This window comes from Pinus tabuliformis, chromosome 3_2 (genome assembly GCF_031772625.1).
Source record: "Pinus tabuliformis cultivar Carrire ecotype Pingquan chromosome 3_2, CPIR1, whole genome shotgun sequence".
NCBI classification, from domain to species: Eukaryota; Viridiplantae; Streptophyta; class Pinopsida; order Pinales; family Pinaceae; genus Pinus; species Pinus tabuliformis.
This window is the reverse complement of record NC_142302.1, coordinates 1,158,439,314-1,158,456,154: the sequence shown is the minus strand read 5'-3', so window position 1 is coordinate 1,158,456,154 and position 16,841 is coordinate 1,158,439,314. Positions and strand designations below refer to the sequence as shown.

Genomic DNA, 16,841 nt, shown 5'->3' with positions numbered 1-16,841 from the left:
CTTAAAAAAAGGCTTGATCAAGTGCTTAAATGGCTTGATCGAGCCATATTCTTTTCCACCCAAATGTGCCCTCTCTTGCCAAAAAGTGTAACCCATCTCCATGCTTTCACCAAGAGGTGATCTTTAAATTTGAGAAAGGAGTATTTTCTAGTGTAAGATTCAAGGGAGAAGCCATATGCTAAGGAGTGGTCTTCAGGTCCTCTTCAAATTGAAATAACTCATATTTTCTTATTACTTTTGCAGGGTTTGTTATAGATTAAAATGGATTAAATAAAGAATAGAGACTGCCAATTTGAATAGAAGATGAGGAAGTTGATGAATATAACATGGAAGAGGGAATGAACTGAGAGGATGTCTATGTCATAGACATGATTCTTCAAGAGGGAGAAGTAGTACTAGAAGAATATAAAAATTCTTAATAGAATTAAAGTCGGGCTTGAGAAGTAAGTATTTCCTTTCGCCTTTGGACTTTATTTAGGGGTTTAGATTCAAGGCTTAATCCATGAATCCTTCAAGGAACATGAGACTCACTAGTCATAATCTATCTAATTGTGATTGGAATGATCACTTAGATTCCTTTATGTGGATTCTCTTCTCTCTTGCAATTCAATATCTTGAGTTATAACAACCCATGCTTTCTCTAATTCAACAAGATTATGTGCATTATAAAGGATAAAATTTAGTAATGAATGTGAAATAATCCTCTAATCTTTTAATTGGATTAAAATATCTGGTTGATTAGGAGATTGAATAATCATATAGATATAAATATTAATGAACCAAGAATATGTGAATTAATGCTCCCCGGTATGGTTTCCAAAAGTATGTTGACGGGCAGATTTTTTTAAGCTTCACTACCGACACCCTTGAATCTCATTAGGATGGTGAAATAATGGGAGTAGGCTCAAAATTTAATTCCCACAAGTTATGATATAATTATTCATAGGATATTACAAAATGAAAGAAAGGAAAACATATATATGGAAGATTTGTACATCGTTATCTAAGAAAAAATAATTACAATGTATAATAAATAGGAAAGCAAGCTAGAAGAATGATACATATACCACTATGTGTTATCCAAATGAAATTACAATAAAATTGCAGCAATTAAATAAGTATCTTTGTAGGAAAATTCCCTTAAAATCATGCACTATTAAACAAAATATTGTACAGCCACGAGTTTCAAAATATGATATAAAAATTAAATATCAAATTTATGCCATAAATATCAAAGATATATGCCTTCTAAAATAAAAAAATACACAACACATTAATCAGAGAAAACATGTTAAAGATATTAGCTATTAAGAATGCTAATTTCATTGACCAAAATGTAAGTACAACTTGTTGTTTCAGCCAATTTCTATGGAAATCAAGACCAAAAATCACTTTAAAATGTCTATGATGTAACATGACTCATACAATAGACACCATAATGTCAAACAATAAAATCAAATATAGTGTTGAGAAACATGGGCTCATTTTGATAAGACTGGACAACAATGTGTCTGCAAAAATCACACCAATTAGCATTGATATAGGAAAATACCAGACCTTCTAACAATATTAATTAATGTAAGAAATAATAAAAAACTTAAAAGGAAGCCAGAATATAGGTGAGCTCACTTTACTCCTTATCACTCCTGAAAGGATTTTACCATCACAAAAATATTTAAGATTTAGTCCTTTATACCTCCCTTAGGTAATTGGAGGGAACACTTGTTTTTAAACTAATTGTATGTTCAGATAAATATCTTTTATTTTTATCGAGAGAAGTTATTTAGGAAGAATTATTATTTTTTAATTAATTTAATTTTATAAAGTAGGTGGAGTCCCCAAATATGTTCATGAAATATCCACATTAAACTAGTAACTCCATAAAACATGATATTATCATTGACACCACCATTATAATAATTATGTGCATAAAGTGATCCATCAACCATAAAAATATAAAAAATCAAGCATATAAAACCATCTTGTATCTCCCATATGATATCATTATCAAAAAATATGTACCATAATCATGACAAAGTGTTATCCCAAAATATACTGATGTCAAAGTCTAAAAAACAGTAAGTAAACTAAACTAAAAAGGAATTGTGTCAACATAAAAAAACTCAAAATAACTCTAGATCTCTACCCGGACCAACCCAGTAGTAAGATTTATTTTTTGCTTTCCTTCCCTCTCCTTGTGTCTCCAGATGCATATATGTAAAGGAAATTTCTTTCTTCTCTCCTCCTTCAACTATAGGGACATTATAAAGAGTACGAGAGGAAATAGCCTCGCAAGGGGAGTGTACATGCATAACAGGTGCATGATTTTTTCCTACTAATATCTATGTAGGAGGGTCAAGAGGATGTTGTGCGTGAAGTGACATAGCATGGGATAGAGTAGAGTGTATCCGAGGAGAAAATATGACTGGATGCATAGAGTGGTGAGAGAGGGTGGGCCCATTGGGGAATCTTGAGGCTTCCTTGATGGGATCAACTTCCCATCCATCATTCTGAACTAGCTGTTGTTGAGGTGCTTGAATTTCAACAAACTCTATTATGCTTGGGTGTGGAAGACGCATGTTTTGAGATGCATGTGGAAGAGAGGGAGCTCCAAGATACAAATGACTAATCTGAGTTAACTAGTTAAACTCTAAATTTGCATTGAAATGGATAGAAAAATTTATCCTTCCAATTTTGTTGTCTCTCCATGTCACATTAGTCCTCTTATTATGTACCCTTATATTTCCCCTTGAGCCTCTGCTGACAAATCTCATGTTGATTGTAATCAAAATTACTTGTTATCCAACCATAATATTTCTAATTGTAAAAATAAATGGAAAAATAAAGACTATCTAGATTCACATTTTTCGTAATATTAGAGCCCTTGTATGCACACACTAAGGAAACATATAATGAGAGGGAAGGGAATTGCATGCATGCAACCAAGGTGAGTGTAATTAGGACATAGGTTCCAATATATATAATAGGAAAAATAAAAATGGCGATGCCTATAGGAATTGCTTCTTGAGACCATGAGTTAATGAATTAATAAGAGCCCCTTTCATTGATTAAGTATAACTGGCATGGCATGTATCAAAATGTACTCCCCCTTTTGTTTAGAAAGTGTTTGAGAAATAATTAGCAATTGAATAGATATTATTCTGGTTTTTAATAATGACCATAGACATATATAGAACATCTCTAAGTGAGGCAGAGCAGAGATAATCAACAAACATGTGGAAAACAATAACAAGTTATTTGCCCAGTTCTTGACTTCTTAACTTATAATAAGTATGACTAGGATAGGGGACACAGTTGTAGTGTGGGAGATGAAAAATTTTATGTATGGTATGGAGAGGATGGTTTTTCCGATATACATGGTTGAATTGGGTCATATCTATATATATATATATATATATATATATATAGATATATATATATATATATCTATATATATATATATATATATATATATATATCTAGAGAGAGAGAGAGAGAGATTTATAAGGCATCAATTCATCGAGGTGTGAGATGGAAAGGCTCACATTATGTAAGGGAACATGCTGATGGTGTTGGAAATCCGTTAACCAAGGGGGTCTCCCCAATGTGAAGTTCCAATTAGACCTAACACCATTTGGAGTAGGAGCCCCATCAAGAGTATCAGCCCAGCTACCATGTATCCTTGTAGGTTTTCCTTGGTTACCAAGTTCAACACAAGAGAGTAATACACATGTATTTTCGAATCAGCAAGTGAGTATGCCTTATGAAATGTTCAGCTGCAAAAAGTATCAAGGTCCTTCTACTGAAAGGGAAGAGGAGAGTGGGCCCTTTAGAGAAAAGTAATAATACTAATCTATATAATGCACACGAGCATATACATATGAATGAATCGTTGATCAACCAGTGAAATAGTTCACAAGGAAGCAATGATTGTTAAAGAAAATACAACACACCTTAAACAAGATAAGACTTAACAAAGTCATCGAAATAATTCAATTTCCTTAGTACATATGAAAACAAAAAACATCACAAACATTCAAAGAATAGACTTACAATATTCATGACATATACATGAAAGCATGTTGGCTCAATGAGCTTCTGAATTAAGTAAAAGTTCTAAGATACATCAAGACAACGAACACCACTAGCCCCAATAGTGGAGCATTAGAGCAGTCACTTTCTCCTCCAAAACAACTATCTTCCTCTCCAATGCTTGGTAGGAGGAGCCAAGGTGAAAAGTCCTTTACATGAGAAATGAGGGTGTATATATAACAAATGGGGTGACCATTCACCTCCCTTGTGACTCTTGGACTACCCTCATGACTGTTTGACTTCTCAATGACCTTTCAACTTCCTACATGACTTTTCATATTACATGGATGACTCTTGGACTTCCATTTTACATTACATTTCTCCAATATTGAATTTACATAATCCAAAAATGATGTGGAAAATAATGACTCGTGACCAAACATGACATGACACTGATGACATGGACTGCATGATGATGTGGCAGTGCCAAGTTGTCCTTCTTGTTTCTTTGTCTTCAATAAAATATGTATCCAATACTATGTCTTCATGAAAGGTATGATTTGTTCTTCATATGTACCCTCCAAAGGGTTGTGAATCAGTTTGGAGTCTTCATGCAGTCTTGACCTTTGATCTTTTATTGTACTCTAGTGATCCGTTGTCTTCTCGCCTAATGATCATCTTATCTCTTCAACTCCATAGGTGTCTTCTGGCATGTTCTCCTTCTCCTTTCCCTTCATCATCATCCTATCATGACAAGATAGAGTACCTGCAACTAAAAACCACTCATGAAAAGTTGACATCAGTCTAAAAACTCCTAATCTAACATGTTTCATGAATTCACTTGTTAGGGTTGGAACCGAGTGACTGGTTGAGTGCTTAAATCAAGGATTTTGCAGTTCCAGAAGCCAAGGTCTCGAACTAAATCTTGAGACTATGCAATGCGTAGTTCAAGAGGGACAAGGTCAAAGGATTGTGCAATTGATGGGTTTAAGAGCTCAAGGTTGGGGCTTGAGGCTTGAGGTTTCATAATGTGCAATTCTCACAGGATAGACTAGGTGATTGTGAAGTTGAGGGGCACAAGAGGTCAAGGTTGAGGCTTGAGGATTAGAGTTTCCCAATGCACAATTTTGGTAGGAGAAAAAATTAGGAGATTGTGCAGTTGAGGGGTTCAAGGGCTTATAATTAAGTCTTGAGGAATGAGTTTGCACACTATGAAGTTGTGGAAGGACAAGAGGCTAAGTGATTATGCACATGTTAATTTGAAGATCTCAAGGCTAAGGCTTGAGGACTGAGACTATGCAATGTGAATTTATAGGTTGGGCTGGAGATAAACATTACATAGTTATAGAGCTCAGGAGCTAGGCTTGAGCACTGAGATTATGCAATGCGCAGTTCTGGGAGGAAAAGACTAGGAATTACATTGTACCAAGAGGAAAGCTTTCTACTTGAGTACTGAGGCTACAGAATGTGCAATTTAGGAGGGTTGGATGAGGCTTAGTGGCCTAGTCAGGGATTTTTCCTAGTTTTGACGAATTGTGGGATCAGTGAAATGAAGTTGAACAAGAAAAATACTTGAGCATGATCACACACTTATATAACTTGACGACACGACACAAGACATTCAGGTTACATGAACAACTTACTTTCCTCAGTGTGACAACATTGAGATAGCTCACTCCAAGTGTGATACTAAAGATACACTTTGCGATGACAATGAACACACTTGTACGACAGTGCTAAAAAATTTGGAAATGAGTTCGATGCATGTTTACATAATAAAAAAAAACTCGTTAATGCAAAGATTACCCCCTGAAACAAAAAAATCTCCACTTTACATGATAAGCAACACTCCCTATGCCAAAAGATAACATTTTCTATATGAAGGGAAAAGTGCGAGCGACACTTGCGATATGCAAATGAAAATGAAAGAGACACATGCCAAAGTGATAATAACATGAAAATGACACTAATTAAAGTGAAAGAAAGTGACATTTGAAAGCATGAAAATGACACTCATGAAAGCGAAGGTGCATGAAAGAGACAGTTGGAAAAAATTATCGAAATAGATGTACAAACGCAACTAGTAGCGAGAGAATATCAATGTCAGTGCGCACTGTCTATTGACATGCACTGAACATTACATAGACACTGTCTTGATGGACTGTGCTAGGTTTTTTCAAGATTCCATGAAGGAATTTTCCCATGAATTCATTAAGAAGTGAGAATGCGTGAGCAGGTGACTTCAACACTTATAATCCATGAAAGGAGCTCAAAGACTTAACAGAGAATTAACTAACCAAGAAGTGACTATGGAATGACCAATATCAAGATCCAAGGTAGGCTCCAAAATTAAAGTATAGTAAAAATTTTGGAGGATGTTTGCCACAATGACAACAAAACCCTATTTCGGGATATGTACACACCACAAGTAAGCGAGTGGGCATGGGCTTGAGGGGGGGCGAACAAAACAAAATTTCATTTATAATGTGTTGGGTTTTCAGTATAATGTATGTGAAGGAAAATAGGTAGTGAATGGGTGTGGCCTGAGCAGAGATTAATACAATTAATAAGCAATATTTCTACTCAATTTATATGGAAGTGAGTTTTTTGTAGTCATATAAAGCAAATGACTCATCAAAACATTGACTGTTGACTGACCCAGTCTGGAACAAGGGAGGGTATTTTAGTTTGAATGCATGTAGACCATTAATTTATGTATATGATTTACATATTTTTTAAAGAAAACATTTTATTTTTACCCTTGTGAAGGACTCATATAAGTGCAAATTCCTTGGTGACAACGTGGCCACAATACAATATAACTAGGCGACATGACTAAGTCAAAAGGCAGTAGAACATTTTTGGATAACATTGTAAATAAATATGGATGAGCCTATGCCTTACCTCCTATTGGGTGAGATAAATTGGGCTTTGTAAGGAGGCCAAGAGTTATATTTATGTTGCTCAAGAAATTAAACAAGTTGTTAGTTACTTGATTTGCTAAGATAGGAGTCTCGGCAAATACATATTCAGTGATGAACTAGAAGGAGTGTGATTTTTTTTATGGGCTCGTCATTTCCTAGGTCACACCATATAAATAATAATGAGACTATGTTATAGCATCATTTAGCACTCCTATAGATTGTGATGCTCTTGTATGGAAGTGGGTACCCTTTTCCCATGCAGACTTGATCCTTTATTAAAAAACAATATTTCAAATTCCATACGCAACTCTTCCCATTCAAAAATGTGTACATATGTAGGTTTTATAACTGAATACCCGCGTATACATTTTTAAATATGAAAATATAAAATATTATTCTATTTTTCAGGCAGGGTTCATGGGTTTTATCTAGATCCTACCTACAGGAGCCCATAGCACAACTGGATTAACTGATTTCAGGTGGTATATATACACACCTTGGGTAGGCCTAAAAGACATAAGAGAAGGGTTATCAAAATTATACCCATTTTTCTCCCAGATCAATTTTGATTTTCCCATGCCTCCTACACTCCCAGTCTCTATGGAAACCTTTGTTTCCTTTGCAGAGATGTTCATCATCCTTATATCATCTCCTTGCACTTGTTAGATAGGTTGTCTTCGTGGCTCAGGTTGGACAGATCCGAAGGAAGGCCTCGTTAGTGCTTTGGCTTGGATCAGGTTGTACCTTTCCTGTATCTATTTTTGATTATAAATAAAGAAGCTCATGTCTTGTTCTTGATATGTTATTGTCTCATGAATATAAATTTCTATGTTTATATATGATGATCTAACATATCTTTTATGTATGCACATTGAATTATATATCATGTATATTATTCTCTGAATTGATTTGTAGGTCTGCTTGATTCTAGAGGAAGGAGAGGATTTGGACCCTACAACAACATCTTCAAACGTAGGAACTTTAGGTAAGTCTCCAAGTCCACATTTAATAATTCACATGTTTGGCATGCTTGCTTGACTGCTTCTTGTTGATTTTCTTGTTATGCTATGTTGAGGTTGTCAACCCTTACCTTAGGGAAATTTTCTCACCAATAGACTATTATTAGTTACTTAGTCATTCAATGTGATATGGCCATGATATTTGTGACATTACCTAATGGTGCACTCTAGGGACAGGCCCTTGTGGCTCAAACAAGTCATGCATGAGTAGATGGAGATTAGGAATGAGATACCTTAAGGGAATCATATAAGTTTTATATTCTAAGAATAGGTACGAGGATAAGAGAAAATCAATTTCATGCAAGTACGAGAATCATTGAGGGAATAATGGAGTGTATAATGATGAGAAGGATTAACTCATACACTACTTCAAACCAAAAAACCAAACAAGTTAGACTTTTGCACTTAAAATTTCTAACTAGAGAGAGGAAACTATTTCATATCACACATGTAACTTGTGAGTTAAAACCACCCGTATATTAGTTGAATCAATTCCAGGTGGATTCCCTAGTTATTGCCTAGCGAGACTAGCCTCTCAATACTGAGTTTTATTTTTATTTTGGAATGATGTTTTGAGGAGAGGATTGACATACTTGTTTCCAAAACAATTTGTCTTACTTTCCTAATTTTTATGGAGTTAACTCTCGTCGCTCTCTAAACTTAATGGTGAATCCACCTCTGTATGATCCTAGGGCATTGATGTAGTTAATTGAGGTCATAACAACCAAATCACGGTTGAGCTACAACAAGTACATTAATCATCTAAGATAGGAGAAGGGAGAGCCACCTAAGTATTATTAGTTGTCTTTTCGACCCTGATAGTTTTTCCTTGATACATCGGGTTGCTATGCATACCACTTGTGTCATCTTAGAACATTATGAAACCATATTTACTATGTTGATGTCATATATGTGTGTGTGTGTGTGTGTCGATGGTATTGAGAGGGGTGTAAGGCTCCACCTTATAGGCCTTGTGCTTACATTTCTTATGATCAATATGCTTTTTGAATCCATATATATATATATATATATATATATATATATATATATATTCTCTACGTAAAACTATATCTATTATATTAACAAGGAGATAGTAAATTTACATCATGACCGTAGTCAAGCACTCTGCTCCTGCAGGAGGCAGTTCTATCCAAAACAGGCATATTTGAAAAATGTCTAATTTTGTTTCCCACGCAGGGGAATAATCTCTGAAACATGAGACAAATCAAAAACTCAAAAAAGACCTGAGGGGAATGATCACTGAAACATGAGACAATACCAGAAACCCATGACCGAGTCGCCTTACAACCATGCCCAGTGGAGAGGGGCATCCTACAAAAAGAGAAGCGTGGATGGCTTTTCTATTCATCAATGGGCTCTTCAGTAATTCGACACCAGCCCATATCAGGTGGTTCCTCTATCTGTGTCACATTCTGAGCTTCAGGACCCAGATCTACCATCATCGCCTCCCGCGCGCTGCTCCTTTGTTCATTTGTTTCCCGCTAAGGGGTGTTCTCCATAGCCAGCTGAAAAGATGAAGAGGGGTCCGGGATTGCCCTCGAATTTTCTGCCTGAGTCCTTAAATCAACAACTAAACTTTCCTCCTGAAAAACCACTGTAAATTAGGCTGTGATCCTGGGCCTGTTTAGAGCACTGTCAAAGGTGAATATGGCGGAACCAGTGGCAGGAATAGGTCCGGGCCGAGAGTTAGAGGCTCGAGATCTTCCTCTTCTGCTGCGAGAAGAGAGCCCTCTCCTTGGAGGATGATTCAAGTCGCTGGAGGATGAATCCGTTGGGGCTCTTCTCGGCTGCTCCCTGTGATTGCCCAATCTAGGTCTCAATCGAAGCATCCTGCAGATGACAGTGGCTTAGATCCAAAAATGTAACTGTGGGGCAATACCCTGGATGTGGCGTTGCCTCCTAATTGAGCCTCCTCTGCCTAGTTTGAGCTTATCCTCTAGGTTTGCCAAATCCCTGCGCGTGTGCAATATCCAAAACCAAACACAGATATCAGTTGCCAAGAAATAAGAACGGGAGGGCCAATTTGCAATACCTGAGCGGTACTCGGGGAGGGGAATAACCAGCCTCGCAAAGAAGGCCAAGACTATCAGCGCCGGGGTCCAATTCCCTCCCTTCTCCCTGAATTTCTTTGCATGTGCTAAGGTATGCTGGCGGAGCGGCAGAGCCACCGAACTATCCATCTTCCTCGACCTTTCTCCGGCTTTAAAGTTACCAGCCTTGTCTTGGGAGTCTCCTCCCATTACTGCTCCCTTGATGGCTTGAGCCTTCCACTGCACGCTGGTGCGTGCGAGACTTAATTCCCTCGCTGTGAGCCTGGCGTTCCAGCTGATCCAGTGGTATAGCGTATCCTGAATGACGTTCATGCAAATGTGCCGTGCGCCGGGTGTAATTACCATTCCACGATTCCTGTGCAGGTCGGGCAAGTGGCGATCTGCCCCACCCATCCACTGTCCTGTCAACTTAACTCTCATTGCTATCACCCGCATCCAGGGGAGCAGCTTCCTTTTGGACCTGAAGTTTGCATTCCTGTGCATGATCATGGTTTTGGATTATGTCGAGCGTCCCTGTAATAAGAGTGTGCTTAGAATCCACCCCCAGGTTGGCTAAGAGGTCCGCAACCTTATTTCCTTCCCGTTTTACATGAGTGAAGATGATAGCTCGATTATTGTGAAGCCATTGTTCTAAGGCCTCCAATCTAGCTTCAAGTCTCCAGCTTTTGGCAATTTTCCTAGCATGAGTCCCATTGAGAATTTGCTTGGCCATGTTGATGAGGACGAGGGAGTCGCCTTCAACTTCCAGGGGTTGAAAGTTGTGGATTCTGGAAAGGAGAAGTCCTTGCCATAGTCCCTCCAGTTCTGCTGAGTTATTGGTGTCCCATCCTATGTTGCCATAGTAGATGAGGAGGGGCGAGCCTACATGATTTCTGAATATTCCCCCATATCCAGCATTTCCGGGATTGCCTTTTGATGCTCCATCAAAATTGAGCTTGATAGTGTGCTTTTGAGGTGGAGTCCAGGTATCCTTCTTTTCTTTGCTGCTTTCTGAGTGGGCTTGAGGTGGGTTTCCTTGTTGGAGTGGCAAATTCCAATTTGCCCAAATGGCCTTCTCATTTGCCAGAGTAGGAAAATCATCTGGCATCCAAGTGCGGAGCGCTAATGTCTCCTTAAGGTTCAAGCAGAAGTTGCTCCAGATGATCTCTATGGGGGTTGTTTGGTCTTTGAATATACGCTTGTTCCTTTCCTTCCAGATACACCAAGTGAGGAGCCCTGGTATTAATCTCCAAAGTTGATTGAGTACTTCACTTTTGTATGGATTCTGGTGCCATTGGCGAATTGAATCGATGATATCTTCTGATACCCTGCATCTTCTTTGGCATCGAAAGCTGGCTTTCTCCCACATTTGGTTAGCCAGGGTGCAGGAGTCCAGAAGGTGCTGAAGAGTTTCCTCCTGCGATTTACAATTAACACATATTGATGGCCCATGGTAATTTCTTCGCCTGAGTTTATCCCATGTCAATATTTTTCGATGCCCCACCAGCCATAGGAAAAGTGATACTTTGGGCCAGTTACCAGCTGACCAAATTCTCCCCCATATTGGATCTAGAGGCGATGTAGTCGAACTTATGATCTTGTGGGCTTCTGCGGTGGTGAAAGTTCCTTTTGGCAGGTAGCCCCAGCGTAGGATGTCTTTGTCCTCGGAGTATCTCACTTGGCATTTTTGGAGCTCCCCTTCCAGTTCCTTAATTGTCCTTTGATCAGCTCTATTGATTATCGATTCGCTATGCTGCCATTTCCTGTATCCTTGATCTGTTTCCTGAGTCCAATGGTGCCATATTTCTTCTTGATGTTGCTCATCCCCTGAGTGGCTTGGGAGTCGACTGAGAAGGCTGCTGAGCTTTGGCAACTGGTTCCAGGCATCCATCCAGAAACGTGTTGTTCTACCATTTCGAACCTCCCAAAAACTGTGTTGTTGAATCATTAGAAAGTGTTGTTTAGCTGCATTCCAAATGAGTGAGCCTTTTGCATTGGGCGTTAGTCTGATGAGCTCCTCCTGTGGCCTGTGATTGGCATATTTAGCTGTCCAGATGGCCGCCCATGGTTTGTTGGGGATGGATAACCATTGCCACCAGATTTTTGCACACATTATAGCATTACTGTGGCTGGGGTCTCTCAGACCAATGCCCCCTTGCTCCTTAGGCTTGCATACGGAAATCCATTTAACCAAAGCCCATTTGCGGTTTGTGCCAATCGCTCCCCAGAGAAAGTTGCGTTGTATATTCCTTATTCTTTTTATCACCCATTTAGGAGCTGCAAGGATTGAAAAAAGATAGAGCGGCATTGCCTGTAGAACAGCCTTGATTAGTACTAGTCTGCTGGCTATATTCAGAGATCTATGTGTCCAGGAATTGAGCCGGTGGTCAAGTTTCTCAAGAAGCAGGCGCCAAGAGGAATGCTTGATAGCTGAGTCAATGAGAGGGGCTCCAAGGTATTTGGATGGGAGGGAGTCAATGGAGAAGCCCAGAATACGAGCGATGGCCCTCTGAACGACAGGAGGAGTGTGAAAGAAAAAGATATGAGATTTGGATTTATTAATACTGGTTCCTGAGGCCTCGGAGAAATCATTCAGCAGGGATTTGTACATAGAAGCTTCTTGGACAGAGGGGTACTCGAACAGCATGTTGTCATCGACAAACTGCTGATGGGTTATAGCAGGGGAGTTATGGATGGAAAGACCTTTAATTTGCTGGGCAAGGCGAGCCTGAGTAATGTGGCGACCTAATCCTTCAGCCATGAGAACAAAGAGGAAAGGCGATAGAGGATCGCCCTGCCGAATACCTCTTGAGGGGCTGAAGGGGTGGGATGGAATGCCATTGACAAGGATGGAGAAGAAAGTAGAGGAAATGAGACTATGAATCCATCGAACCCATATTGGAGAGAAACCAAAAGCTAACAACATTTTTTGTATGTATATCCAATTTAGCTTATCAAAGGCTTTTGACAAGTCCAACTTGAGTATCATACCTGCTTGCTTGGTGTGCTTGAGAGAGTGTATAACTTCGTGTGAGAGGATGATGCCGTCCAGGATCTGTCTTCCTTCCACGTAGCCGGATTGTTCAGGCGAGATGAGCAGGGGCAGTAGCGGCTTTAATCTATTGGCTATGACCTTTGAAATCACCTTGTAGATTACATTGCATAGAGCAATTGGTCGGAACTTGTCTGGGGTAATGTTGCTTTCTTCCTTTGGAATGAGTGCAATAAAAGTAGAATTGAGAGAGGGTAGAAGCCAGTGCAGGGTGCGCGACTCCTCAACTACTTGCCAGACTTCATCTCTGATTAATTCCCAGAAGGCATGGAAGAAGGTGGTTGTGAATCCATCCGGGCCGGGGGCTTTACCTTCCTTGAGCTGATGCATTGCTGTGTCTACTTCCTGTTGTTGAACAGGGCGAAGAAGGAGCTTGTTGTGATCTTCAGTAATGATTTTTGGCACATTTCGTGTGATTTTTCAATGGCCGGCCTTCTGTCTTTTTGGGGCTCTTGGTGAACCTGCCGAAAGTACCTTGTGAATTCTTGCTCAATCTCATCATGCTCTTCTACTCTTCCCCCCCTGCTTCTGAATGAAAGGGATAGTGTTGTGCATTCTCCGCTGTATAGTTGTTCTATGGAAGAACTTGGTGTTTCTCTCCCCCTCCTTCAGCCATCTTATCCTTGATTTTTGCTTCCATAATATTTCCTCCTGCTTTCTCCTCTCCTCCAGTTGGTAATGAATGCGTTTCTCCTATTCCAAAGTTTCTTCATTGTGTCCCTCTGTGATTATTTTCTGTTGGAGCTGTTCCATTTCCCTGTTTAGATTCTGTTGCGCCTGAAAAATGTTTCCAAAGGTTTCTTGATTCCAGAGCTTGATATGAGTTTTGAGATACTTGAGTTTCTGTTGAAACTGATACATTTTGGAGCCTTCAGGCGGATGAAAATTGTTCCAGGTATTTTTGATGAAGTCTTTGAATGCGGGATGAGTGAGCCAGAACGCCTCAAAGCGGAATGGTCTCTTATTGGCATTACCCGGTCTTTGCCACTGAAGGGCGATAGGCCAGTGGTCAGAGCCTGCATAAGGGAGAATTGCTGCTACTATGTCCCCTCCTAAGTGGACTGCGTTATCAGACAGAAGGAATCGGTCTAGCTTGGATGCGATTTGATGCCTTCCAATCCTTCGATTGCTCCATGTGTGTGTTCCATTACAAAACTGAAAATCGATAAGGGCGTTGTTTTGAATGAACTCCTTGAAGTGCTCATTTTCCTGCTCCATCCTTGTTCGACCTCCTTGCTTTTCCTCTAATTTAGTTATCATGTTAAAGTCTCCTCCAATGATCCATAGGGGGTGGACTCTATGTAGACTCAGTGCTTCTATCGTGTCCAATAAAGCCATTTTATTGCCCGCCTCCTGAGGGAAGTAGACATTTGTAAGATGTCCGTGAATGTTGGTACCTAGAATATGAAAGGTTGCTTGGATGATGTGGTGGGATGCGTGTATATCTGAGAGTGCTATCGCTTGCGGATTCCATGCTATAGCGAGCCCGCCAGAAGCCCCAGAGGCATCCACTGCCACTGAGCTGCTACCTATCCAAGCTCTGGAGAGTATGTTTCCCAGAGTGTCACTGTTACACTTCGTTTCCTGAAGGAAACAAATTTGTGGCCTTTCCTGCTTTATCATGTTCTTAATCATTCTATGTTTTCCTGGGCTATTGAGCCCCCTTACATTCCATGATGTGAGCTTCATCTTTCACTATTAATGGTGGGTTTGTAATACTTGGTCAGCTTCGCATATCTTCCTGAGTCAACCAGGATTTTCCCTAATGCAATTGTTCGTTGAAGGTCGGTTCTTCTCCCTCTCTTCTTGGAATCTTTTGGAGTGAGGCTACCATCCCAGTAACTGCCTGGTTGGATGCCTAACTGATGCTGCTGGTACACCCTGGCTAAGATAACTTCCAGTGTGTTGAGTTGGTGCTCCGGTATCTTGTCAAACTCCTTCTTTTTGCATGCTGCTTCGAGCTCCAGGATATCAAGTCCTCCTAGGTCGAAGCTTTTCGGCTCTTCGTCCATCACTTGTGGCTGATTCATATCTTCTGGGGCTGTGGCTGTACTCATAGTATGGATGGAGGGGGCATCCACCTCCATATCCTTTGTCTTTCCACTCAAGAACTTTCTGATTTCTTTAGGAGGCCCAAGGTTCTTTTCCGGTTGGCTGGGAGGGGAAGAGGATCCAGGGGGAGGAGGGATAACAGAGGCTGAGAGGGGCAGGAGCCTTGAGTTTGAATGCAGGGGGTGATCTTCAGAGGTGTTGGCCAGGATCTCGAAGCTGTTGCTGGTTGAAGGGAAGGATGCAGCTTCTGGCTGGGGTTTCTTCCCATTCGAGGGTTTTCTATGCGATCTTTTGCGATTAGTAACCTTGGTGAACCCATCTTGGTTTTGCATGTCAGAGGGATTGGGGGGTTGGGGTTTGGCATTCAGAGGGCAATCCCTGAAGAGATGTCCAAGCGCATGGCATTTGCGACAACGAAAGGGAACATGTTCATAATCCAATGGTTGAGTCCATTCATAATCATCGTGAGAGAGACTTACTGAGTCTGGTAAGGCCTTATCCAGGTGCATGAAGACACAGATGCGAGCGTAGGATGTGTATTTGCGCAGCTTCATTTCTTCTGCAGCTTTTATGTATTCCCCCAGCCCGTTTCCTATATCTCTTAGCGATTCTTCATCCCAATATTCCTCTGGCAGTGAGTACATCCTGATCCATACTGGCGCCCAGCTGAGATCCTCCTTGTCCGGGTTGAATCTTGCTGCCCATTCCCTTAGATAGAGGCCAGCTGAGTTGAAAAAATATGGCCCTTCGTCCATTACTTGGTTCCTGTCTTCGATGCAGAGAAAAATCACCGTAAAGAACCCTTTTGGTCCTAGCTGTAGTGTAACATGGCCCTTGGGTTTCCATTTGGCCGAGATCCATCCATGCAATGCTCTTTCTGTTGGCCAGAATCCGATAAATTTTCCAATGAGTGCATGGTCCCTCATATACTGGATTCTCCCATTGATTCTGTGACTGGGTAGTTCTATTCTAGGCCTTTCAGCTGCTATGGGTTTGCATGTGTTCGAGGTTACCTTTGGTACTTCTGTGTGCATTGTATCTCTTTCTGGTATCTCATTGTTTCTTCCTGACTGATTGAGGGGCGCATTTGTTTTGTCTTGCAGAGGGGGTTCTCTATTAACCTCTTCCTCATGTTCCAACCCTGAGAGCAGCGATCCTATTTGCGCCGACGGATCTCTTTCGACTTCTGGGGAGGGCTTTGAGGCCCCCCCTGAGATTTGCCCATACCCGTCCTCGCTATACCAGAAGCTTGTTGTTGATCTTCGCTAAACTGCTGCTGCGGCGCTGCTATGACAGAGGACTCTGCGCCGTTGCAAGGTTTCCTCAAACCCTAGTTGCAGAGCACCGAACCCTGATCAAGCCCGATTCAATAACAATAGGATTTACTTGGGTTTATATATATATATATATATATATATATATATATATATATATAATTCTTATTAGCTCAATGGGATAATGATATCCCTTCTCTTTCAGTTTAAATTGTAATGTGTCATCGGGATTGATGATCATTTTGTGAGGGACAGTGCCTTTTGTCATATGCTAATAATGGGCCTATATTTTTCAAACTTGTAAATGCATTGAATTCATAAGAGGGAATCACAAATTTGACACCATTGAATGTGCTAATATTACCAAAATAATTTGCCTCTTTGAATAATGTATATGCTATAAATAAAAACATATGTAGAACAACACAAAAATTATT

At 40.2% G+C, this 16,841-nt stretch overlaps 1 protein-coding gene across 1 annotated transcript; it reads right to left on the bottom strand.

Moving 5' to 3' along the window:
* Nucleotides 1–13,771: 13,771 nt before the first annotated feature.
* On the bottom strand, nucleotides 13,772–14,767 carry LOC149184838 (uncharacterized). Its single transcript, XM_089415455.1, has one exon. It carries the CDS (start codon nucleotides 14,765–14,767, stop codon nucleotides 13,772–13,774), a length of 996 nt encoding a protein of 331 aa, XP_089271581.1.
* Nucleotides 14,768–16,841: the final 2,074 nt, after the last annotated feature.